General features: G+C 45.8%; 1 protein-coding gene across 34 annotated transcripts in view; it reads right to left on the bottom strand.

Moving 5' to 3' along the window:
- Positions 1 to 27,601, bottom strand: part of LOC141155441 (uncharacterized) — a 352,337-nt gene that overhangs the window by 172,585 nt on the left and 152,151 nt on the right. For 17 of the 34 annotated variants that reach the window (XR_012247541.1, XR_012247565.1, XM_073642309.1 and 14 more), the window contains exons 5-7: positions 24,134 to 24,178; positions 16,272 to 16,316; positions 9,270 to 9,314 (exon numbers count right to left, since the gene is read on the bottom strand). The exons of 1 other annotated variant lie outside the window; for it this stretch is intronic. Coding sequence is in view for 31 of the 33 variants with exons in the window: in XM_073642309.1 (XP_073498410.1) it covers positions 9,270 to 9,314; positions 16,272 to 16,316; positions 24,134 to 24,178 (135 nt within the window). In the remaining 2 variants the exon portion in view is untranslated. The remainder of the gene's footprint in view (positions 1 to 9,269; positions 9,315 to 16,271; positions 16,317 to 24,133; positions 24,179 to 27,601) is intronic. 16 more of the 34 variants (XM_073642358.1, XM_073642400.1, XM_073642380.1 and 13 more) reach the window with 6 other exon arrangements.

Genomic DNA, 27,601 nt, shown 5'->3' with positions numbered 1-27,601 from the left:
AACTCAAACACATGAGCTGACCTGGCAGGTAGTGGTCCCAAGGCGGGATGCGGCTATGGTCCTAGAAGCATACCATGACGGAGCAGGGCACTTTGGATGGAAGAAGCTGGAGTTCCTGTTGCGTGAGCGTTTCTTCTGGGTAGGCATGAGAGGGGCTATAGAGAGATGGTGCAGAGACTGTGGCCCGTGCAACCTAAGGAGGAAGGACCGCGCCAGCCAGAAGACTCCCCTGTGGCCCATCATCACAAAGCAGCCCCTTGAGCTGGTGGCCCTGGACCACGTAAAGCTGGCTCCGAGCAGATTGGGATACGTCTACGCCCTCACAATCGTAGATCACTACTCCCGGTTCCTAGTGGTGGTCCCTGTCAAAGACTTAACAGCTCAGACGGCCGCCAGAGCCTTTCAGCAGCATTTCTGCCGCCCACACGGGTATCCAGAGCAAGTGTTGACTGATCAAGGTCCACCGTTCGAGGCTGAAGTCTTCCAGGAATTCTGCAACCTGTATGGCTGCAAGAAGATAAGTACAACGCCTTACCACCCGCAAACCAACGGGATGTGTGAGAAAATGAACCAGGTAGTACTAGACCTGCTCAAGACGTTGCCCCTGGAGGAATGCAGCCTGTGGCCTGAGAAGCTGCCGGATCTGCATTCTCAATACCAGCCTCAGCGGTCTGCCCTGCAGCGGCAGTACACTCTGACCGCAATCCACGGGTGGCGTAGTCGGACATTTAAATATCACAAAACCACACAAATAGACTGCCATTGGGTTTGACCGCCCTGAGCCATGGGACCGGGTCCCCGCCACGCAAAGACTACAACCCCCAGCATCCACAAACGGTCCGGTTCCAGGTATCCCCACACTCACATGGCCCAGGGGGTGCGTCACATGCGTGCCAGACTGGTAACGGGCAAGACTTCCATGTCCTCACCAAGATGACGACTGACCATGCTCTCCTCCTCCTCCTTCCCCCTGTCCTCAGGCCACCCACGCTGAACCGACGGTGTGACAGTTGTACAGGTACTACCGTCTACAGCGAATGATACAAGCTCCTGTTCTTCCTCCTCCTCCTCCTCACTCTCATTGTCCCCCAATGCATGTTGGGATGAGATGAGGCTGGGCTGTGTGTAATCGACCGCAATGATCCATCTCATCATACTCTGGCTGCAATGCCTCCTCTTTAATTCTCTGCAGAGAGCGTTGCAAAAGACAGACAAGTGGAATGCTGATGCTAATGATGGCGTCATCGCCACTCACCATCTGGGTGGACTCCTCAAAGTTTGTCAAGATGGTACAGATGTCAGACATCCAGGTCCACTCCTGAGGTCTTATGTGTGGAGTCTGACCTGAATATCGACGGCCTTGTTGCAGCTGGTACTCCACAACTGCTCTCTTCTGCTCACAAATCCTTTGCAACATGTGGAGGGTAGAGTTCCAACACCAGTCGTTGTGTGCCGGAAGCTGCAAACGCTGCTGCAACACAGCAAGGGCGGCGGAAGCTGTAGCCGACTTGCGAAAATGAGCTGACAACCGGCGTACTTTGACGAGCAGATCTGGCAATTCGGGGTACGATTTAAGAAACCGCTGAACCACGAGGTTAAGCACATGAGCCAGGCATGGTACGTGTGTGATCTCGCCTCGCCTCAGAGCCGCCACCAGGTTACGGCCATTGTCACACACGACCATGCCTGGATGTAGGTTCAGTGGTCTCAGCCACAGATCTGCCTGCTCTTTCACAGCTGTCCACAACTCACAAGCAGTGTGAGGTTTCTCAACTAAGCTTAGGAGTTTCAGCACAGCCTGTTGCCGCTTGGCGGAGGCAGTACTGCAGTGCTTCCAGCTTGTAGCTGATGTGGTGATATCTGAGATGGAGGCTGAACATGAGGAGGAGGAGGATGATGCGCAGGAGCTGTACACTGTGGTGGCAACTCTGACTGACATAGGGCCCGCAATCCTCGGTGTGGGGAGGATGTGTTCCGTCCCAAGGTCCGACTGGGTCCCGGCTTCCACTATGTTTACCCAGTGTGCCGTCAGTGAGATGTACCATCCCTGGCCACAAGCACTTGTCCACGTGTTCGTTGTCAGGTGGACTCTCCCAGTAACTGCGTTGTTGAGGGCACGGTAGATGTTTTGGGACAGGTGCTTGTGTAGTGCGGGGATGGCACACCGGGCAAAATAGTGTCGGCTGGGGACCGAGTACCGAGGGACGGCCACCGCCATAAGGTTGCGGAAGGATTCCGTCTCCACCAGCCTAAAAGGCAGCATTTCCAACTCAAGCAGTCGTGAAATGTGCGAATTTAGAACTGTGGCCTGTGGGGCGTTAGCTGCAAATTTCCGCTTTCGTTCAAAGGTCTGGGATATGGACAATTGAACGCTGCAGTGGGACGTGGACGCTGATGCTGTTTCTTGAGAAACTGCCATATCAAGTGAAGACTGAGAGGAGGGGGCATCTTTGCATGCAGTGTGGACAGGGGATTGCCTTGCACACACAACAGGGGGTTCTATTGCACGCACAACAGTGGAAGAAGCAGTGGTGACACCCGCTGACACTGGTCGTGGACCCTGGGGTTCGCCCCACAAAGTCGGGTGCTTTGCTGCCATGTGCCTGATCATGCTGGTGGTGGTTAGGCTGGTAGTTTTGTCACCCCTGCTGATGCTGGCATGGCAGGTGGTACAAATGGCCTTTTTGGGGTTATAAGCAGAGTATTTAAAAAAATTCCAGACTCTGGAAGACCTACCGGTTGTACTGGCAACGTCCCTCGTGTTGGTGTTACGGGGAAAGGTTGCCGGCCTTCTGTCTGCGGCCACCACACTGCTTCTTCCTGCCTGTTGGGGTACTCAGCCTCCCTCCCCCTGTGTGCTGCTGGCCTCACTCTGCATGTCCCCCTGCCACATTGGGTCAGTTACTAGATCATCCACCACCTCCTCCTCTTCCACTTGCGCACCACGATCCTCCTCCTCATTTCCTGGCAATTGTGTCTCGTCATCATCCACCTCTTGTGACAAATTGCCAGCGTCGGCTTCCTGTGGCCGTGGCTGTTCAAATATTTGGGCATCGCTACATGGGATCTCCTCTTCCACCACTTCAAGCGGAGCAGGTGAGGGGTACAAATCTGGAAATGGACCAGTGAACAGCTCTTCAGAGTGTCCAAGTGTGGGATCAGTTGCTGTCTGACGACACTCGGCATGGTGGGAGGAAGGAGCATCAGGGTGAGGAGGAGTATGCGGTTGAGACTCACGGCTACTAAGAGTCGACCATGTGGAAGACAGGCCGGAGGTGGTGGTGCCCAGGTAACTGGAAGTATTATCTGCTATCCAATTAATAACCTGTTCACACTGATCAGTTCGCAATACTGGTGTTGTTCTGTGCTTCCCTAGTAATTCGGTAAAGAAGTGGGAGCGAGAAGATGTGGCTGTTGGTTGTGGCACATTTTCACCTTGGCCACAGCCCCGTCCTCTGCACGCACCATCACCAGAACGTCCACTTCCACGACCCTTGCCACGCGCCTTACCCATTGAAAAGGAAGTAAAATAGCTTACACTCGCACTATCAATGGAAAAAGGGTAATAAAAAGTACATTAGAACCGTGGAAGAAGAAAACCACAGTTCTATTTCTCTGGCCTCTTTTAAACAATCTGAACAATCAGGGAGAAAATATTACTGTTTTTCTTTACGGAAAAAATACCAAAAGCTGAATAATAGAGATTTTTTACCGTGGAACAGCAAAACCACAGTTATAATTTAATGGTGTATACCAGACTTTTTTAAATATATATATATTTGCGGCTGAACAGTGAGCGACACACTCAAACTGTTTTTTTTAGATACAAATGGCCCAAAAGTGGATAATACAGAGGTTTGAACCGTGGAACTGCAAAACCACACTTGTATTTCTCGGGCCTACACCAGACTATTGTCAACAGATATATTTGTGTCTGAACAATCAGGAGATACTATTATTTATTTTTTAAGGCCAAAAATTGCGAAAAGCAGGATAATACAGAGATTTCACCCGTGGAATTGCAAAACCACAGTTATAATTTACTGGTGTATACCAGACTATTTTCAACAGATATATTTGTGTCTGAACAATCAGGAGACACTATTATTTATTTTTTACAACAAAAAATGCCAAAAGCAGGATAATAGAGATTTTTTACCGTGGAACAGCAAAACCACAGTTATAATTTACTGGTGTATACCAGACTATTTTCAACAGATATATTTGTGGCTGAACAATCAGGAGACTCTATTATTTTTTTTTTACGCCAAAATATGCCAAAAGCAGGATAATAGAAATTTTTTACCGTGGAACAGCAAAACCACAGTTATAATTTACTGGTGTATGTATACCAGACTTTTTTAAATATATATATATTTGCGGCTGAACAGTGAGCGACACACTCAAACTGTTTTCTTTTTAGATACAAAAGGCCAAAAACTGGATAATACAGAGATTTCACCCGTGGAACTGCAAAACCACACTTCTGTTTCTGTGGCGTATACCAGACTCTTTTCAACAGATATATTTGTGTCTGAAAAATCAGAGACACACTTTTTTTTTGGGGGGGGGGGGACACCAATAGGTTAATAAGACAGGTATTTGTACAGTGTGAAGGAGGAAAAAAAAAAGAGGATTTAGTTGAAAAAAAATTATTTTTCCTGGCCCCCGAGACCTGGAGCTAAGTCCAGCAATTTCAGAAACAGGAGCACACAGGACTGTAATGCAGCGTTTGCTGGTATAACCACTGCGTCTCCTATACAGCCTACCTGATATCTGGGATGGATATTAGTCCTGAGAAGGACTGTTTGTTTCATCTGGCAGCCTTTACAGACCCTACACTAACTATTTTGCAGGATAAATCTCTCCCTAGCTCAGCAGCGCTGTCCCTACACTGTCTAATCCGGAGCGACTGTGCCCAAGATGGCGGCGCCCGGTTTTAAATACTCGAGGTGAAAAAGTGCGGCCAGCCAATCACTGTAATGCCCACAAACAACATGGCTGCGGCATTACAGTGACTGGCTGGCAATCCCTGCATGTTCATTGGCTCTGTAAAGAGCGCCAAACATGCAGGGCGGAGACCCGAGCTCCCGCCTGAGTAACCTGGAAATGTTCGAGCTCGCCGAACATCCCGAGTAGCGTGATGCTCAGGCGAGTACCGAGCAGTGTCGAGCATGCTCGCTCAACACTAATAAGTGGTACTCCTAAATGGACACTACATAACATTATTTAGGAAATGTATAGCAACATTATTGTGGTTCCATATGGTGGTATTATTTGTGTGCTGTATTGCAGTAATGACCTTATATTGGGCCATTATTTGGGAAATGCTTTGTTAATACTCACATGCATATTTCTGGGAAACGGTTTGATCGTAATAAGTGAAGGATCTGGACATTTTGCAGTGTTATGATATGTGTTACACCTTACTACTCAACTGGAAGTAAATGCCTAGACCAGCTCTTAAGTGAGGGATAGAGAACCTTAGGCCCATAGTGACCTTTTCTCTGGCCCCTGGAAAAATTCCTGAGGCCCACAGTGCTTTAATTTTTTCTTGCTCTGGGAGCACAAACACACAGTGTTCACTACTGAATGTTGCTGCGCATGCAATGAAGGATTACTGGCCAGCATCAGGACATACTTTGTGGGCGGAGTAAGTGCTCCCGTTCTTCAGAAAACTGCAGCAGCAGCCCCATGTCTCCTGTGATGTCTATGCCGCTTCCCCATGTCGTCTGTGATGTATATACCGCAGCACTCATGTCTCCTGTGATGTCTATGCCGCTCCCCCATGTCTTCTGTGATGTATATACCGCAGCCCCCATGTCTCATGTGATATCTATGCCGCTCCCCCATGTCTCCTGTGATGTTTATGCCACTCCCCCATGTCTCCTGTGATGTATATACCGCAGCACTCATGTCTCCTGTGATGTCTATGCCGCTCCCCCATGTTTCCTGTGATGTTTATGCCACTCCCCCATGTCTCCTGTGATGTGTATACCGCAGCACTCATGTCTTCTGTGATGTCTATGCCGCTCCCCCATGTCTACTGTGATGTTTATGCCACTCCCCCATGTCTCCTGTGATGTTTATGCCACTCCCCCATGTCTCCTGTGATGTATATACCGCAGCACTCATGTCTCCTGTGATGTCTATGCCGCTCCCCCATGTCTCCTGTGATGTCTATGCCGCAGCCCCCATGTCTCCTGTGATGTCTATGCCGCTACCCCATGTCTCCTGTGATGTTTATGCCAGTCCCCCATGTCTTCTGTGATGTATATACTGCAGCACTCATGTCTCCTGTGATGTCTATGCCGCTCCCCCATGTCTCCTGTGATGATTATGCCACTCCCCCATGTCTCCTGTGATGATTATGCCACTCCCCCATGTCTCCTTTGATGTATATACCGCAGCACTCATGTCTCCTGTGATGTCTATGCCACTCCCCCATTTCTCCTGTGATGTATATACCGCAGCACCCATGTCTCCTGTGATGTCTATACCACTCCCCCATTTCTCCTGTGATGTCTATGCCGCAGCCCCATGTCTCCTGTGATGTCTATGCCTCTGCTGTATGTATCCTGTGATGTATATAATCCAGCCTTGGTGTCTCCTATGTGATGTATATACAACAGTTTTGGTGCCTCCCATGTGATGTATACAGTGCTGGTCACCATTATTGGCACCCCTTCATTTTTTTCATAGACTGTACAATATCTTCAGAAATAAATGGTAATGTATTAAAGTTATATCCTCAGTATTTTTTAATTAGTGGTCCAAAGTAATACAACAATAAAACTTTGTTTTTCAATTTCCATGTTGCAATTTCAAAGAAGAAACAGAATAAACAGCATGTGCAGCAATAAAGCACCCCTAATTAATTCTTGGTTGCACACCCTTTGGCATTAATGACAGCCTCCAAATGTTTCTTGTAGCCATCTATATCTTCTTCTTGCACTTCTCAGCTGTAATTTTCTTCCACTCTTCCTTTGAAGTTTGTTAAAACTCTTGAATGTTTGCAGGGTTCTTTTTCCCAATGGCAGATTTCAGCTCATCCCAGAGATTTTCACTGGGATTGAGGTCAGGACACACTGCTGGCCATTTTAAAACTGTCCATTTTTTCATTTTCAATCTTTCCTGTGTACTTTTGGATGTGTGCTTTGGGTCATTGTCTTGCTGGAAGACCCATGTTCTTCGACTCAAACCAAGTTTTCTTACACTGGGTAGGACATTTAACTCTAAAATCTCTTGATAATTCTCTGATTTCATGATTCCTGTGACACGGTCAAGGCTTCCAGTACCGGATAATCCGCATGTGCTGTGCACATGTTGCGGAAATTTCCGCTGCGGATTATCATTGCGGAAAAATAGGCAGCATGTCCATTAATTTTGCGGATATGCAGCGTAATTGCCGCCATTGACTTGCATTGAACTGCTTATTATCCGCATGACTACATGTGCACATGTGGATATTAAGCGATTCAGTGTGCGGATGGTACCCGAGTCTGGAGAAGAGGAGACTCTCCTCCAGACCCAGGTACCATAGTACCTGTAAAAAAAAGAATTTAAAACAAAAAATAAACATTATACTTACCTTCCGATGTCCCCCAGTCTCCTGTACGCTGCGTCCGGTCTCTTGTACGGCTCGCGATGGTCTAAAAGGACCTGCAGTGATGTCATTTAGTCATGTGACAGGTCACGCGACCGCTGACGTTGGTTGTCGCATGACCTGTCACATGACTAAATGACGTCACCGCAGGTCCTTTTAGACCATCGCGAGCCGTACAAGAGACCAGACGCATCGTACAGGAGACCGGGGACCATCGGAAGGTAAGTATAATGTTTATTTTATTTTTTTTACCATTTTTATTCTTTTTTTTAACTATTAACTTGGTCACACTATATAAATCTATACCGCTTGCATGTATTTATATAGAGTGACCAACTTGTCAAGCACTTTTCCAAGTGATGCTAAAATCCCTTTGAAAAGCTCTTGATAACCCGCATGCAGAAATGCATGCAAAAACGCTTGACAAACGCTTCTACCTGGCAGGAAAAACGCATGTAAAATTCGCATGCATTTTTCCTGCCAGGGAGATGCGGAAAAAATCTGCAGCATTTCTGAATCGTGGGCACTTAGCCTTACAGTCAGAGCAGTCAGACTGTGGAATGCCGCCCACAAAACGTAGTGATGGCAAACACTATAACAGCTTTTAAAAAGGGCTGGATGATCAGTAAAGAAAAGTTTATTTTTGGACTCTGGTCTCCTTCATACATTTCCATAACATCTGGTCCTGGCCTGTCATGTCAAGTGGCAGCAAGCAGTGTGCAGGGGCATATCACCAAGGTGACGGTAGCACATACCAGCCAAGACCCCCATTTTCCTGTGGCATGGTGGGCCACAGATGATGCACACCTCGGCTACAACTACTGGCCCTGTCCATGACACATTAACAACCTAGGAGAGCACTAAGTTTGGACCAGTGGCACATGCATGCAACCATGGCATCAATCAGAACTGTCAATCTTCAAGAGTACACCACCCTCTGAATAGCATGAAGCCGGGTGCAGTGGAGTAGTTCACTCCCGAGGAAAAGAAGTTGAGAACAATGCTTCAGTGGTTAGCACTGCAGCCTTGCAGCACTGGGGTCCTGGGTTCAAACCCCTCTAAGGACACCATCTGCAAAGAGTTTGTATGTTCTCCCCATGTATGAATGGGTTTCCTCCCACACTCCAAAGATACAGAATCTAGATTGTGAGCCTCAATGGGGACAGTACAGATAATGTCTGTAAAAGCATTGTGGAATTAATGCTGCTATATAACTGAGTAAAATAAGTAAATAAAAACAATTAACGGTATGTTCACACTAAGTTTTTGGAGTAGAAACTAAGCAAAAACTTTCCAGATCTTCCTCATCACTCCTCAAAAACTTGTAGTTTCCACTTATTTTCTACTCCAAAAAGTCAGTAAAAAGACTCAGTGTGCACATAGCCTTAAAGGCTTAAAAGAGGACTGCTCATAGGGAAGCATAACAGGCCTTTTGCTGCATAAACATAATTGCTAAGTCAGCAATATGCATCTTAATACAGCTGCAGTCTGTGTTTGATATTGGGTTATTAAAAAGCACTGTATTAAAAATGTTACAAATGACACATCTAAATTATGATTGAAAGATGCTAAAAAATTACATTTACATGTTGCCCTTTTCACCAAAATGTACAAGATAGATTATTATACAATAAAATTCTAAAAGTATTTTTCACAAACTTACTGTCAGTAGTTTTCTCTCTGGGGAGAGCAGAGGTTTCTTTGTGACCTAACATTAGAAATGTATAAAAGAAAATACATTAAATTACATTTTAAGGATAGTAATCTAGTAATCTAGTAATCTAGCAAAGCACAAAGTTTTTGCCTGTGGTGCAACCATTCCATCGATCAAAACTGTAAATTTTCAGGAGTGTACTGCTTTTCAGAGGGTGGTGAGAAAATGAGAAAACATATTAAGGATATGTTCACACTGTGTTTTTTGTAGGTTTTGAAGCAGAAATTAAGCAAAATATCACGCGGATTGTGTACCACCTGTGTCAAAAGCCAGGCTTACCCTGGAGGGCCATGACTACGCGGCTACCTGTTTTTTGCTACAGCTCCTGATGGTGGAGTTAGGCTTGAGCTGCAGGTAGCCACCAGGTACCACTCCAAGGGTAGTCACCGGTACAGCGGTACCTGACCCAAAGGGTTAGGTTCGCAGTCATGGACACTGACTCTGAGTCACTGGCAGGACAGTGTTCTGGTACTGGTTCAGCTAGTGCAGATTCTGAAACACTAGACAGGACGAACACTGGTGTTGTTTCGGTACGACTGGAGCAGTTTCAGGTTCGGGTACCGCCTGAGCGGTTTCAGATTCAGGTACCGCCAGAGCAGTTTCAGGTTCAGGTACTGCCGAAGTAGTTTCAGGTTCAAAAACTGTCGGAGTGGTTTCAGGCTCAGGTACCGCCGGAGTGGTTTTAGGTTCAGATATCACCAGGTTTAAGGTTTAGATAACACAGGCAACATGTACAAGTTCTGGTTCAGACGAGATGGTTAAGGGTACAAAATCAGACAGGATGGTGCAGGGTTCAGGATCAGACAACTCAGGATTCTGGATCAGGTTCAGGCAAATACAGCAAAAGGGTCAGGTTCAGACTAGGCGAGTTCATGGTTCAGGATTAGGTTCAGGCAGAACGGATTCAACAATAGGTTCAGGTTCAGACTGGGACAGGTTCAGGAATAGGTTCAGTGACCTGACAACAAACTAGCGGAAACAAACCCAAACTAATCACTAAAGAGGTGTTACGGATCCGGGTGGTGGAACCTCTGCGCTGCGGTGCAAGGAGGGACCAGAGGGGCGTGACTAAGTATCTACTCGGACCGACCAAGGTCGCACAGCGGCTCAGTCGACTCTGTGAACCAGGGAGGAACCGAGCAGAGGGACCAGGTGCCACTCTGGGACCGACCTTGTATGAGAGCAGGTGGCTCCCACGGGTCAGAAGGCAGGAACTGACCGGTACAGCTGATGAGCTCGGCAGGCAGGCAGACGGGTGGTCCGGGTAGACAAGCCGGCGGGCGCAACAGGTATCTGGCAGGTGCTTCCAGGTAAGCAGGCAGGCGGGCACAACAGATAGCTGGCAGGTGCTTCCAGGTAAGCAGGCTGGCGGGCATGGCAGGTAACAGGCAGGTGCTTCCAGGTAAGCAGGCTAGCAGGCACGGCAGGTAACAGGCAGATGCTTCCAGGCAATGCTGGCTGGCGGGCACGGCAGGTAACAGGCAGGTGCTTCCAGGTAAGCAGGCGGGCAGAGCCCATAGACAGACTGGCGGACTAGACTATAGGCAGACTGTCGGGCTGGAGAGAAGTCAGACTGGCAGACTGGGCTGAAGATCAGACTGGCGGACAGGACTGACTTGCAGAGGACCTGAGGGCTGAAGCAAAGTAAGTAACACAAAGCAACAACCTTGCACAGGCACCTCCATATTGGAGGAGGTGCCTTTTATAGGACGGCACGCGTGGCCCCTTTAAGAGGGAGGGAGCGCGCGCGCCCTAAGCACAGAGCCAGGGAAGCTGCGTGCACCAGCAGCAGCTGTAGGGAGGCTGGAAGACGCCGGAGCAGGACCGCGGTGGTAAGGGGGACGGCGTCTCTGCCTGGCAGGTGGCAGAGACGCCGATGCTACAGTACCCCCCCTTTACGCCCCCTCTTTTTCAGGCCAGCAAGAAATTCTTTAAGAAGAAGAGGGGCATGGATGTTCTCCCTGGGTTCCCAAGACCTCTCCTCCAGGCCAAACCCCTTCCAATCCACCAGAAAAAATGTTTTTCCTCTTACCCTTTTGGTGGCCAAAATGTTCTCTACCTCATAGACGTCCTCAGCGGAGACAGGAGCTGGAGTGGTACCTGGATCGTCAGAAAAAGGATTAAGACAACTGGTTTGAGGAGAGATACGTGGAAATAGTTGGGAATCCGTAAGGTGGCCGCGAGTTTTAGCTTGTAAGCCACGGGATTGATTTGCTTGAGAACCTCAAACGGGCCGATAAACCGCGGATCCAACTTATACGATGGTATTTTAAGCCGAACATGTTTGGAGGAGAGCCAGACCCTGTCTCCCGGACGGAATAGAGGCGGATCCAGATGTCTCTTATCGGCATGTCTCTTCATCCATTCAGAGGACTGAAGAAGTACGGATCTAGTGTCTTCCCAAATAGTAGAAAATTCGCTGACCAGAGACTCCGCGGCAGGATTGTCCACAGAAGCGGAGACGGGAAACGGGATCCGGGGGTGTTGACTGTAGACCACAAAGAACGGGGATTTGAAAGAAGACTCGTTATCATGGTTGTTATAGGAGAACTCGGCCCATGGTAGGAGCTCAACCCAATCTTTGTGGTGAGCATTGACGAAGTGTCAGAGAAAGCTGGTAAGGACCTGGTTGATACGTTCCACTTGACCATTGGACTGAGGATGATAAGCAGAGGAGAAATCCAGGGTGACATCCAGCAGCTTACACGTAGCTCTCCAGAAGTGCGACGTGAACTGGACCTCGCGATCAGAAACAATGTGGAGGGGTAGGCCGTGGAGACGAAAGATGTGAAGTCCTTAGCCAGCACATATACTGACGGGAGACCAGGCAGAGGGATGAAGTGGGCCATTTTAGAAAAGCGGTCTGCGACCACCCAAATGACAGTACAACCAGCAGAAACAGGGAGATCCGTAATAAAGTCCATGGCAATGTGTTGCCACGGTGCGGAAGGTACGGGTAGAGGCAGGAGATGGCCAATGTGAAGATGCCTGGGAATTTTGTTATGGGCACAGGAGGAACAAGCCAAGATGAAATCCGCAACATCCTTGCGTAGCGAAGGCCACCAGTAATGCCGGGCGATGAGCAGGAAGGTCTTAGTTTGGACGAATGACCCCAGAGAAGAACCTTCTTACGATCCGGAACAGCTACAAAAGTCTTACCTGGTGGAAGACGAGACAGGTCAAACGGGGCCACAGTCATTAGTCTGTAGGGGTCGATGATATGAAGAGGCTCCTCCTCTTGGTCGGAGGACAGGAAAGCACAGGATAGAGCGTCGGCTTTAACGTTCTTGTCCGCAGGGTGGTAATGGAGAGAAAAACAGAATCGGGCAAAGAACAGAGACCACCGGGCCTGACGCGGATTGAGTCTCTGGGTGTTTTGTAGATAGGCCAGGTTTTTGTGATCTGTGTAGATGATCACCGGGTGCAGAGCCCCTTCCAGCAGGTAGCGCCACTCCTCCAGCGCCAATTTGATTGCAAGCAGCTCACGATCTCCTATGGAGTAGTTGCACTTGGACAAGGAGAAGAGCTTGGAGAAGAAGCCGCAGGTTACCATTCTCCCGGACGGGGATTTCTGCGTGAGCACCGCTCCGGCGGAGGAAGCATCAGCCTCCAGGAAGAACTGCTTGTTGCAATCCGGACGGTGCAGCACAGGGGAGGAATAGAAAGCTAGTTTTAGGGAGACAAAGGCCTCCTCCGCTTCAGAAGTCCATTCCTTGGGATTTGCTCCCTTACGGGTGAGTGCGGAGATGGGAGCGGTCCGGGAGGAGAAATGAGGAATGAAGAGGCTGTAATAATTTGTGAAGCCCAGGAATCGCTGAATCGCCTTCAACCCCTCCAGTCAGGGCCATTTTAAGACAGCAGAAACCTTCTCGGGATCAATCCGAAGACCAGTCTCAGAGATAATATATCCCAGGAACAGAAGGGAAGTCTGCTCGAAGAGACATTTTTCAAATTTTGCGTAGAGACGATTCTGCCGGAGCCTTAGCAGAACCTGACAAACATTCCTCCGGTGTGAGGGCAGATCCGGAGAGAAGACCAAGATATCGTCCAGGTACACCACTACGCAAGAATACAAGAGGTCATGGAATATGTCATTAACTAGCTCCTGGAAACGGCTGGGGCATTACAGAGACCAAAGGGCATCACGCGGTATTCATAGTGACTGTCCCGGGTGTTGAATGCCGTCTTCCACTTGTCTCCCTGGTGGATCCGGACCAAATTGTATTTCCCATGTAGATCAAGCTTAGTGAAGACCCACATGCCTTTAAGGCGGTCGAACAGCTCCGAGATGAGAGGCAGGGGGTACTTATTCTTGATGGTAATTTGGTTAAGCCCCCTGTAATCAATGCACGGCCGTAGCGAGCCGTCTTTCTTTTTAATGAAGAAGAATCCTGCTCCAGCCGGGGAAGTAGATTTTTGAATGAATCCCCTAGCAAGATTCTCCTCGATGTACTCAGACATGGCCCGGGTCTCAGCCAGCGACAAGGGGTAAATACGCCCGCGGGGAGGAGAAGCACCAGGTACCAGGTCGATGGGGCAATCATAAGGCCTATGAGGTGGTAGTGTCTCAGCCTCCTTCTTGTCGAAGACGTCCGCATAGGACCAGGAGGATGCCGGCAGACCTGGTAGATTAGCCGGAGTAGACGGAGGTCGAGCCGGGCGAACCGGAACCAGGCAGGTCTCACGGCAATCCTGCCCCCAACGGAGCACCTCACCAGATCGCCAATTCAGGACGGGTTCATGTTTCTGTAGCCAGGGTAGACCTAGCAAAAGGGAGTGAGAGAGTCCAAATAGCACATGGAAAGAGATCCTCTCCGAGTGCAGCATTCCCACCTGAAGGGTTACAGGCTCTGTGACGATCAAGATGGTCACTGGAAGGAGTCTCCCATCCACGGAAGTGACTGCCAATGGTTTGGCCAGATGTTTGGTGGGAATCTGATACTGCTCCACAAGGGACTGAGAAATGAGATTCTTAGCGGCTCCGGAATCCAGGTGGGCGGTCTCAAAGAAGCGGGTCACACCACTGGAGATAGAAACGGATAAAGTCAAGGACGTTGAGGATTTATTCTTGCCTAGGGTGACCTCTCTGAGCGGTCCTAGACACTGGAGTTTCCCGGCTTCACTGGACAGGAACGGATCAGATGCTCCTTACTGCCACAGTAGAAACAGCTCCCCTCGGCTCGGCGTGTCTCTTGGCGACACTTGACCATCTTGGTCTGGTCAATCTGCATGGGTTTGGGCGAACGTGCCAGGGGAATTGCTGGTTAGGAGGCAGGTTTCTGGAAAACAGGAGCGAGACAAGGAAATCTTCTCTCCCAGGTAGTCTCCTTAATTCGTTCCAAGAAACGGATGTCAATCCGGGTAGATAGTGACACCAGGTCCTCCAGGGTGGAAGGAGCCTGGGGGCCACCAGGTTCCGGTGCCCGTGCAAACTGTTACGGATCCGGGTGGTGGAACCTCTGTGCTGCGGTGCAAGGAGGGACCAGAGGGGCGTGACTAAGTATCTACTCGGACCGACCAAGGTCATACGGTGGCTCAGTCGACTCCGTGAACCACGGAGGAAGCGAGCAGAGGGACCAGGTGCCACTCTGGGACCGACCTTGTATGAGAGCAGGTGGCTCCCACAGGTCAGAAGGCAGAAACTGACCGATACAGCGGATGAGCTCGGCAGGCAGGCAGACGGGTGGTCCGGGTAGACAAGCAGGCGGGCACAACAGGTAACTGGCAGGTGCTTCCAGGTAAGCAGGCAGGCGGGCACAACAAATAGCTGGCAGGTGCTTCCAGGTAAGCAGGCAGGTGGGCACAGCAGGTAACAGGCTGGTGCTTCCAGGTAAGCAGGCTGGCGGGCACGGCAGGTAACAGGCAGGTGCTTCCAGGTAAGCAGGCTGGCGGGCATGACAGGTAACAGGCAGGTGCTTCCTGGTAAGCAGGCGGGCAGAGCCCACAGACAGACTGGCGGACTGGACTGTAGGCAGACTGTCAGGCTGGAGAGAAGTCAGACTGGCAGACTGGGCTGAAGATCAGACTGGCGGACAGGAGTGACTTGCAGAGGACCTGAGGGCTGAAGCAAAGTAAGTAACACAAAGCAACAACCTTGCACAGGCACCTCCATATTGGAGGAGGTGCCTTTTATAGGGACCGTCCTCCGGCCATTGGCTGGGGACTTTTTAGGACGGCGCGTGCGGCCCCTTTAAGAGGGAGGGAGTGCGCGCATGCTCTAAGCACAGAGCCAGGGAAGCTGCGTGCACAAGCAGCTGCTGCAGGGAGGCCGGAAGAGGCCGGAGCAGGTCCGCGGCGGTAAGGGGGACGGCATCTCTGCCTGGCAAGGGGCAGAGACGCCGATGCTACAAGAGGGCATTGTACAGGCACTTCCATAAAGGGGAGGATGCTTTAAGTACTAAATGCCCCCCAGCTAGTAGCTGGGGACTAATCCAGAGGGCACGCGCTAACATTTTAAGCAGTGGGGACCGCGGTCGGATCAGGGAGCCACAGCAGGACAGGGAGATGGCGGTGAGTATGTCAGCATCCCTACCAGGAGGAAGACAGACCATGCAGGGATGCTGGCATTGGCATTACACAAGAACTCTTCAGAACCTCCTCAAAAACTCTTAACTCCACAAAAACTTGGAGTTTCTGCTTAGTTTTTGCTCCAAAAATTCAGCAAAAAGATTCAGGGTGCACATAATCTTAATGTTTTTCACCTTCACCCCTGAGCCTGTTTCACCTTCCTGACCAGGTCAAATTTTAGAATTCTGACCAGTGTCACTTTATGAGGTAAGAACTCTGGAATGCTTCAACGTATCCCAGTGATCCTGAGATTGTTTTTCGTGACACATTGTACTTTATTTTAGTGGTAAATTTAGGTCAATATTTTTTGGCTTTATTTGTGACCAAACTGTGCTAGATAAATTAGCGTACTATAAAAATCTAAAATAATTTTCACAAACTTACTGTCAGTAGGTTTCTCTCTGGGGATAGCAGTGGTTTGTTTGTGAACTAGATTTAGAAATGTATAAAAGAAAACAGATTAAAATTACATTTTAAAGACAAACCCATTGTACAGACTGGTGAGAGTGGCCATCCTGAATTTGAGGCATTATCCACTGTTTAAATTCTGATAGCAGCTCATTGCCTAGGTTACAAACCACCCTGCAGTTTCAGAGTGGTCAATTACTTAGGTAAGCAGCTCCCGCCGCTAGCAGGTTTTATGCTTTAGAGCCTGCTTTCATCCCCCCTGTTCTTCTACCAAAGCTACCTGTAGTAATGTAAAGGAGTACAGAAGCTGCCCACACCCCCTTGATGAGCTCATGGTTATATAATGCATTGTGCGGTTTCAAATGTTGCTTTATCTTTGTAGTGGCCTGAAACAGTTAGATAGCAGCAGACAGGGTTAACTATTGAGGCCAGCCCAGGAAGTGGGCACAAGGAGATGCAGTTTCCTGTTGTTAGACAGATAGGGAGAAGTATTGGGAAGAAAAAGACCAATTGTCCTGTTGCATGCAGACCTGCATTTTAACAGGTTTTCATGTGCCAAGAGGGGAGAGTACCATATATCAAATAGCACATTCAAAGAAGGAAACCAGGATTTCTTATCTCAGACGGGAGGGGGGGGGGGTCTAGCAAGGACTCTTTGGAAGGAAGGATTCCTTATCTAATGCAAGTGGGTCTTAAGCAAATAATTATGTATACTAGATAAGAAGCTAGAGTGTAGCCAGGCATGAGGATCATAAAGCAGAATATGACCAGGTTAGGAAACGAGTTCTCCTACAGGGAGCTGAAGATGCAGTGGCACAGCAAGGAGCATGTGGCCCTCATCAAATGTACTTTAAAAGTACTAGTGAGGAGTTGTACTGACCTACCTCAGCCAGTGAGGTTCACTCAAATCAACTGAGAATTGAGGCTAGCTGTGTGAGGCCATTAAGACACACCTTGACCAGGGCGGTCCCCACAGTGGAATATGGAGGTTCCAATAATGGTTTGCTAGACTGGTGTAACATGTAATGGAAGTAATGTACTGCCACTTATAACCGGAAAGTTCCTGACTGAATTGTGCAGAAGAAAAAGAAGAACTAAATAATAATAGGTTATTTATTATGGGGGATTTTAACTATAAAGACATTCAATGGGACATAGAATCTTCCAGCTGTGCTAAAAGCTGCAATTTCTTATCCGCAGTACAGGGCAATTACCTCTCCCAGCTGGTAGATGAACCAACCAGGGGAGATAATCTCCTGAATCTGGTTCTGTCAAAAAGACCAGATACAATTTCAGATCTACAAGTCAGGGAGCATTTGGGATGCAGTGACCATAAGACTATGTTCACAAATGTGTTTTTTTTTGCAGCTAAAGCTGCTGCAAATCTGTTAACAACTTTTCTCTGGAAGAAAACAGCTGCGTCAAACAGATGCGTTTTTTCAGCATTTTTTTCACTGTCTCTATTCATGTCTCTATTCATGCATGTACATAAAGTTCTGTGAAAAAAAATCTCATTCTGTTTTTGGCATAGTGGGGGAGGTGAATTGTTCATGAATAGTTCAGACACTGGCAATGCATTGAGTTTGTATGACACTATTTGCTTTCACACTATGGGACCACATGTAGTTCAATCTCACAGGTAGGTCAGCTAATGTTTACACTGTACACATCACTAATTTATTTAAACTCTCCCAATGCAAGCAACCATCTCAGTGTCCAAGACAAGATGGTTAATCACAAAATAGAACCCATATTTTCCCATCAAATAAGCTGAAAAAACGCTGAAAAAATGTAGCTGCGTTTTTTCAGCATTTTTTTCACCACCCATTACTTCCTATGGGTGAAAAAATGCTGAATTAAGTGACATGCTCTATTTTCCAAAGACACAAGCAAGGCAGAAAATACGCAGCAAACAAAAAGCAACATGTGTGAACAGAGAATTCTGGTTTCTCATACACTTTGCTGGTACTGCAAGACGCAGCTGAGAATTTGCATAAAAATCTGCTGCAAAATACGCAGCAAAACACAACATGTGTGAACATAGCCTAATATGGTAAGTTTCAATATAAATTCAATAAAACTTTTCAAAGGGGAAATGCAAAAACCTGGAACTTTAGGAAAGCTGATTTCAACAAATTAAGGGAAGTGCTTAATCGTTTAGACTGGGACCATGTCATGGTAACTTGGGATACCTAACATAAATGGGGCATGTTTAAGGAAATACTACTAGACTCCTGTAGAAAACTTATACCCTCTGGTAATAAAATGTCCAGGAATAAAAAGAAACCATTATGGATAAATAAAATGGTACAAACTTTAATAAGACAAAAACAAAGGGCATTCTTGAAGGTCGAGAATATAGAAATAGTATTTCAGGAGTAAATTTCTCAATAAGAAATGTAAAAAAGAAATCAAGCTAGCAAAGTTATCTACTAAAACACAAATCACCAGCGACATTAAAATAAATCCCAAAACATTTTATAAATACATCAATGCAAAAAGAAAAAAACTGATGTATTGGCCCCCTAAAAGACAATAATATCAAGATATTAAACAGGTACATTTCATCCGTGTTCACCAATGAACTGACTGTTCCAGGGATCGTTCAACAAGGCAAAAATCAAAGTTCACCCCCTGAAATAACTAGTTTAACACAAGACGTACCCCTGCGCCTGAGCAAATTAAACATTGAAAAATACCCCGGCCCAGATGGCATTCATCCACGGATATTGAGAAAATTGAGCTCAGTATTTCACAGACCGCTGTATCTCATCTTCTTTGACTCTCTTGTAACAGGGTTGGTGCCACTGGATTGGAGGATAGCTGACGTGGTACCAATATTTAAGAAAGGTAAGAAGGTGGATCCAGGCGACCTTGTTCGGTAAGTCTGACATCAGTAGTCTGCAAAGTTTTTGAGGGCATCATAAGAGATGACCTGCAGAGATATATTGCAGAGAATAATATAATAAATGACATCCAGCATGGATTCATGAAGAATAAGTCGTGTCTAACCAACATGTTGGGGTTCTATGAGATGGTAAGTGCAAATCTAGATGTTGGTAATACGGCTGATGTGATTTATCTGGACTCTGCAAAGGCATTTGATACTGTACCACATAACAGCCTTATACTGAAGCTACAGAAGCAAGAACTTGGGGAACTATATGCAGATGGGTAAGGAATTAGCTAAATGATAGGAAACAGAGTTGTCATAAATGGTACGTTCTCTAAATGGGATATAGTCAGCAGTTGGGTGCCACAGGAATCTATGCTAGGACCAATTATTTTTAACCTCTTTATTAATGACCTTGTGGATGGATTTGAGAGTAAAGTATCAGTCTTTTGCTGACAACACTAAAATATGAAGGATATTAAAATCTAACCTTGACATTAAAATATTGCAAAACAATCTGAATAAGATGACTGAATGGACATACATTTGGCAAATGAGATTTAATGTTTATAAATGTAGAATAATGCACTTAAGGCGGAGTATTCCTATTGCTGCATATACATTAAATGGGAGTATACTCGGGACTACAGAACAGGAGAAGGACTTGAGTATTCTGGTTACAAGTAAGCTGAGCAGCAGTACTCAATGTCAAGTGAGCCCAACGTATTGTTACCGCTCTATAAATCACTGGTGAGGCCACATCTGGAATATGGGAACCAGTTTTGGGCTCCACATTGTAAAAATGATATTCAGAAGTTAGAGTCAGGTCAAAGTTGGGCAACTAGATTATTACAAGGGATGGAAGGTCTCTCATATGATGAGAGATTGAAAAAATTGGGCTTGTTTAGCTTAGAAAAAGACACCTCAGAGGAGATCTCATTCACATGTACAAATATATCTGTGGTCAGTACAAAGTACTGGCACATGACTTATTCCTTCTAAAGACCATACTAAGGACAGGGGGCACTCATTACAGGTGGAAGAAAGGCGATACCGGCAGCTAAATAGGAAAGGGTTCTTTAAAGTCAGAGCAGTCAGACTTTGGAATGCCGACCACAAGAGGTAGTAATGGCTGACACTATAAAAGCTTTTAAAAAGGGCTGGATGATTTCCTCAGTACAAATAATATTGTGGGTTATAGTTTAACCCCTTAAGCCCCGCGGGTGGTTTGCACGTTAATGACCGGGCCAATTTTTACAATTCTGACCACTGTCACTTTATGAGGTAATTACTCTGGAACGCTTCAACGGATCCCCCTGATTCTGAGATTGTTTTTTCGTGACATATTGTACTTCATGATTGTGGAAAAATTTCTTCGATATCACTTGCGTTTATTTGTGAATAAAACGGAAATTTGGCGAAAATTTTGCAATTTTCAAAATTAGATTTTTTAAGCCCTGAAATCAGAGCGATATGTCACACAAAAGAGTTAATAAATAACATTTCCCACATGTCTACTTTACATCAGCACAATTTTGGAACCAACATTTTTTTTTGTTAGGGAGCTATAAGGGTTAAAAGTTGACCAGCGATTTCTCATTTTTCCAACAAAATTTACAAAACCATTTTTTTAGGGACCACATCACATTTGAAGTCACTTTGAGAGGTCTTTATGACAGAAAATACCCAAAAGTGACACCATTCTAAAAACTGCACCCCTCAAGGTACTCAAAACCACATTCAAGAACTTTATTAACCCTTCAGGTGCTTCACAGGAATTTTTTGAATGTGGAAGAAAAAAATGAACATTTAACTTTTTTCACAAAAATGTTGCTTTAGACCCAATTTTTTTTATTTTCACAGGGGTAACAAGAAAAAATGGACCCCAAAATTTGTTGTGCAATTTCCCCTGGGCACGCAGATACCCAATATTTGGGGAAAAACCACTGTTTGGGCGCACGGCAGGGCTCGGAAGGGAAGGAGCGCGATTTGACTTTTTGATTGTAAAATTTGCTTGAATAATTAGCGGACGCCATGTTGTGTTTGGAGAGCCCATGTGTGCCCAAACTTTGGAGCTCCCCCACAAGTGACCCCATTTTGGAAACTAGACCCCCCAAGGCACCTTTCTAGATGCATAGTAAGCACTTGGAACCCCCAGGTGCTTCACAAATTGATTCGTAACAATGAAAAAGTGAAAAAAAAAAACACTTTTTCATTTTTATGAATCAATTTGTGAAGCACCTGAGGGTTCCAAGTGCTCACAATGCATCTAGATAGGTGCCTTGGGGGGTCTAGTTTCCAAAATGGGGTCACTTATGGGGGAGCTCCAATGTTTGGGCACACAGCGGCTCTCTAAATGCAACATGGTGTCCGCTAACAAATTTAACGCAAAATTGGCTCAAATTGTTAGCGACACCATGTTGCGTTTGGAGAGCCGCTGTGTGCCCAAACATTGGAGCTCCCCCACAAGTGACCCCATTTTGGAAACTAGACCCCCCAAGGCACCTATCTAGATGCATAGTGAACACTTGGAACCCCCAGGTGCTTCACAAATTGATTCGTAACAATGAAAAAGTGAAAAAAAAAACACTTTTTCATTTTTATGAATCAATTTGTGAAGCACCTGGGGGTTCCAACTGCTCACTATGCATCTAGATAGGTGCCTTGGGGGGTCTAGTTTCCAAAATGGGGTCACTTGTGGGGGAGCTCCAATGTTTTGGCACACAGGGACTCTCTAAATGCAAAATGGTATCCGCTAACAAATTGAATGGAAAATCGGCTCAAATTGTTAGCGGACACCACATTGCGTTTGGAGAGCCCCTCTGTGCCCAAACTTTGGAGCTCCCCCACAAGTGACCCCATTTTGGAAACTAGACCCCCCAAGGCACCTTTCTAGATGCATAGTGAGCACTTGGAACTCCCAGGTGCTTCACAAATTGATTCGTAATCATGAAAAAGTGAAAAAAAAAAAACTTTTTCATTTTTACGAATCAATTTGTGAAGCACCTAGGGGTTCCAAGTGCTCACTATGCATCTAGATAGGTGCCTTGGGGGGTCTAGTTTCCAAAATGGGGTCACTTGTGGGGGAGCTCCAATGTTTGGGCACACAGGGACTCTCTAAATGCAACATGGTATCCGCTAACAAATTGAATGGAAAATCGGCTCAAATTGTTAGCGGATGCCACATTGCGTTTGGAGAACCCCTCTGTGCCCAAACTTTGGAGCTCCCCCACAAGCGACCCTATTTTGGAAACTAGACCCCCCAAGGCACCTTTCTAGATGCATAGTGAGCACTTGGATCCCCCAGGTGCTTCACAAATTGATTCGTAATAATGAAAAAGTGAAAAAAAAAACACTTTTTCATTTTTAGGAATCAATTTGTGAAGCACCTGGGGTTCCAAGTGCTCACTATGCATCTAGATAGGTGCCTTGGGGGGTCTAGTTTCCAAAATGGGGTCACTTGTGGGGGAGCTCCAATGTTTGGGCACACAGGGACTCTCCAAATGCAACATGATATCCGCTAACAATTTGAGCCGACAATTTGTCGCGGGGGTTAATGTGCTGGGAGCGGTGCAGGACCGCTCCCTGCTCATAGTACCGGGTGTCAGCTGTGACAATCAGCTGACACCCAGCGGCGATCGCGCCCACACAGCCTGTGTGCGCGCGCAATCGCGATGACGTACTAATACGGGTCTGGCTCTTAAGTCCCAGGGCTCAGACGCGTATTAGTACGTCAGATGTTATTAAGGGGTTACTTAGAGACGAACTGTACAATTGGTGGGGAACGGTTGAACTTGATGGACCTAGGTCTTTTTTCAACCCATGTAACTATGAAGTATTCTTAAAGTATTGTGCCTGCTATCTGATGTATTTACTTCTCATCAAATTGTTCAGTAAAGAAAAGTTTCTTTTTGGACTCTCGTCTCCTTCATACATTTCCATAACATCTGGTCCTGGCCTGCCCTGTCAAGTGGCAGCAAGCAGTGTGCAGGGGGGTATCACCAAGGTAACGGTAGCACACACCAGCCAAGACCCCCATTTTCCTGTGACATGCTGGGGCACAGATGATGCACACTTCGGCTACAACTACCGACCCTGCCCATGACACATTAGTAACCTAGGAGAGCACTAAGTTTGAACCAGTGGCACATGCATGCAACCATGCCATCAATCAGAACTCTCAATCTTCAATAGTGCACCACCCCCTGAATAGCATGAAGCCGAGTGCTGTGGAGTAGTTTACTCCTAAACAAAATAAGTTGAGAACAATGGCTCAGTGGTTAGCACTGCAGCCTTGCAGCACTGGGGTCCTGGGTTCAAATCCCTCTAAGGACAACACATGCAAAGGGTTTGTATGTTATCTCTGTGTTTGAATGGGTTTCCTCTCACACTCCAAGGACACACTAATACAGAATCTAGATTGTGAGCCCCAATGGGTACAGTGCCAATAATGTTTGTAAAGCGCTGTAGAATTAATGCTGCCATATAAGTGATTAAAATAAATAAAAAACAATCAAGGGTATGTTCACACTGAGTTTTTTAGTAGTTTTTGGAGCAGAAGCTGAGCAAAAACTTTCCAAATCTTCCTCAAAATCTTGTAGTTTCTGCTCATTTTCTGCTCCAAAAAGTCAGTAAAAAGATTCAGTGTGCACATAGACTTAAAGGCTTAGAAGATGACTGCCCATAGTCAAGCATAACAGGCCTTTTTCTACATAATCATAATTGCTAAGTCAGCAATATACATCTTATTCTTAATACAGCTGCACCCTGTGTTTGGCATTGAGTTATTAAGAAGGACTGCATTGAAAAATGTTACAAATGAAACATAGAAATGATGCCTGAAAGATACCATAAAATGCCATCTGTATGTTGCAGTTTTGACCAAAATGTGCTAGATATATTTTAGCAGACGATAAAGTTCTTAAAATTATTTTCACAAACTTACTGTCAGTAGGTTTCTCTCTGGGGCTAGCAGTGGTTACTTTGTGACCTAACATTAGAAATATATAAAAGAAAACAGATTAAAATTCCATTTTAAGCACAGTCCCCAATGTACAGACCGGTGAGAATCAGAGTGGCCATCCTGATTTCGAGCCATTACCCAGTGCTTAAAATCTGATAACAGTGCTTCGCAGAGGACGTTTAAGAGAACACTATGTCAACATTGGTGTACAAGGATAGGTATTATTACTTATTAGTATTACTATTGTTTCGAATGTGAGACTACCATCATTTTATAGACAATCATCTTGGCTATCTTATACATAAATTTGACTTGCAACTACTTAGCATATAATTAGTATTGCAGATTCTAGTCATGGGTCACTGCATTGTTAAAAAGAGAAACAGCATCATCAAGCTCATCGATAGTGGTCTCTCGGCCAAGAAAATTGCCAAACTGCATCATGTAAGTGGCATGATAGTTTGAAGAATATGAAATGAAGTTCGTCCATCCATTCAAAAGCCTGGTGGATGTCCAGGCAAAATATCAGAGTCAACAAGTCAGCTCATCACAAGGTCTCTTAGTTCTGGTGCGACAAACACTGCAGTGGAGGTGGCTCGTATGCTTCATAATAGTGAGATCACAAACATCAATGCAAGCACCGTGCAACACACATTACGCAAGTCTGGAATAGTGGCCCAAAAAATTTGAAGAAGCCTCGTCTTCAATATAGTCATTAGAAGCGTCAGCTCAAGTGTGAAAAGTGGACAGTAGAAGATTGGAGATGGATGATTTGGAGCCTTGAGTCAAAAATTCAATAGACTAGGCTCTGATGGGTGAAAATGGGTTCTTGGAGACACAAGAAAAAAGGGGACTAAAAGATCGAGAAATTGAAGGAACTGTCAAGTTTGGTGGAGAAAGCCTGATGATATGGGTTTTTTTTCACAGCCAAAGGCGTTGAATACTTCACCAGTATCAATAGTGGTCTCAATGATGAGCTATATGTGAGTATCCTACTAGGTGAGTTACTTTGTACACTCGAATACTATTGGCATGAAAAGGACGACATAGTGTTCCAGCAAGACAACGACCCAAAGCATATGTCGATATTGGTGAAGAAATGGTTCAGTGACAATGAAGTAGAGGTGCTGGATTAGCCCCACAGTCCCCAGACCTCAACCCAATCGAACACTTGTGGGTAGAGTTGAAGAAAAAGCTGTATACATACTCGAGTGAGTCGACCAATATGCACCACCTTTGGGAACGTGTAGCAGAAACCTGGGATCAGATTTCAGTTGAGACATGTTTGAATCTGATCGAGAGCATACCCAGAAGGATTCAGGCAGTGTTGAAAGCACAAGGTGGATTTACAAAATACTTACAAAATTATACAAAATTTGTGTTTTTAAGAGCAAAACAGTAACAATGCAGTGACATGACAAGTATCTGAATAACTAATCAAATGCTAAATAGTTGCAAGTCAAATTTATGTATGAGATAGCCAAGATGATTGTCTATAAAATTATGGTATCCTCACAGTCGAAGCAGTAGTGGATGGCGAGATATGAAGCCTGAAAGTCAAAAGTTCAAAGCATTGTTACCCTTTTGCTTGTCAGTTTATCTAGGAACTGTGGAAAAGTGAGTTCAAAAATTGTATATAGATATTAGAGCTTTAAGGACTGAAATATTGTGTCAGCATTTAGTTAAAGGCTGTTTTGTTTAACTGGCTGATCCAGTATGGGTAATCACATAACTGGTACTCCTAAATGGACACTACATAACATTATTTAGGAAATGTATAGCAACATTACTGTGGTTCCATATGGTGGTATTATTTATGTGCTGTATTGCAGTAATGACCTTATATTGGGCCATTATTTGGGAAATGCTTTGTTAATACTCACATGCATATTTCTGGGAAACGATTTGATCGTAATAAGCGAAGGATCTGTACATTTTGCAGTGTTATGATATGTGTTACACCTTACTACTCGACTGGAAGTAAATGCCTAGACCAGCTCTTAAGTGAGGGATAGAGAACCTTAGGCCCATAGTGACCTTTTCTCTGGCCCCTGGACAGATTCCTGAGGCCCGCAGTGCTTTAATTTTTTCTTGCTCTGGGAGCACAAACACACAGTGTTCACTACTGAATGTTGCTGCGCATGCAATGAAGGATTACTGGCCAGCATCAGGACATACTTTGTGGGCGGAGTAAGTGCTCCCGTTCTTCAGAAAACTGCAGCAGCATCCATATCTCCTGTGATGTTTATGCCGCTTCCCCATGTCTCCTGTGATGTATATACCGCAGCACCCATGTCTCCTGTGATGTCTATGCAGCTTCCCCATGTCTCCTGTGATGTATATACTGCAGCACCCATGTCTCCTGTGATGTCTATGCCACTCACCCATTTCTCCTGTGATGTATATACCGCAGCACCCATGTCTCTTGTGATGTCTATACCATCTCCCCCATGTCTCCTGTGATGTCTATGCTGCAGCCCCATGTCTCCTGTGATGTCTATGCCGCAGCTTCATGTCTCCTGTGATGTTTACGCCACAGCTCTATGTATCCTGTGATGTATATAATCCAGCCTTGGTGTCTCCTATGTGATGTATATACAACAGTTTTGGTGCCTCCCATGTGATGTATACAGTACTGGTCACCATTATTGGTACCCCTTCATTTTTTTCATAGACTGTACAATATCTTCAGAAATAAATGGAAATGTACTAAAGTTATATCTTCAGTAATTTTTAATTAGTGGTCCAAAGTAATGCAACAATAAAACATTGTTTTTCAACTTCCATGTTGCAATTTCAAAGAAGAAACAGAATAAACAGCATGTGCAGCAATAAAGCACCCCTAATTAATTCTTGGTTGCACACCCTATGGCATTAATGACAGCCTCCAAATGTTTCTTGTAGCCATCTATATCTTCTTCTAGCACTTCTCGGCTGGAATTTTCTTCCACTCTTCCTTTGAAGTTTGTTCAAGCTCTTGAATGTTTGCAGAGTTCTTTTTCCCAATGGTCGATTTCAGCTCATCCCAGAGATTTTCACTGGGATTGAGGTCAGGACACACTGCAGGCCATTTTAAAACCGTCCATGTTTTCGTTTTCAATCATTCCTGTGTACTTTTGGATGTGTGCTTTGGGTCATTGTCTTGCTGGAGGACCCATGTTCTTCGACTCAAACCAAGTTTTCTTACACTGGGTAGGACATTTAACTCTAAAATCTCTTGATAATTCTCTGATTTCATGATTCCTGTGACACGGTCAAGGCTTCCAGTACCGGATAAAACCTGAAGGTCTGAACTGAAACATAAGTTGATGTGCATGCAAAATGTAAATGCATGTTCACACAAGGCCATTAAACAGAGAGAAACCAAGAACAAGAAAAATACCCAAATAACTGAAAGTAGATGTATAAACAGCACAGTGCAAAAATAATAATAAATAATAAAGGGTATTT

The sequence above is a fragment of the Phyllobates terribilis genome, unplaced genomic scaffold, assembly GCF_046119375.1.
Source record: "Phyllobates terribilis strain yellow unplaced genomic scaffold, ASM4611937v1 Scaffold_1__5_contigs__length_1240528914, whole genome shotgun sequence".
Taxonomy (NCBI): domain Eukaryota; kingdom Metazoa; phylum Chordata; class Amphibia; order Anura; family Dendrobatidae; genus Phyllobates; species Phyllobates terribilis.
This window is presented reverse-complemented; position numbering and strand designations above follow the sequence as displayed.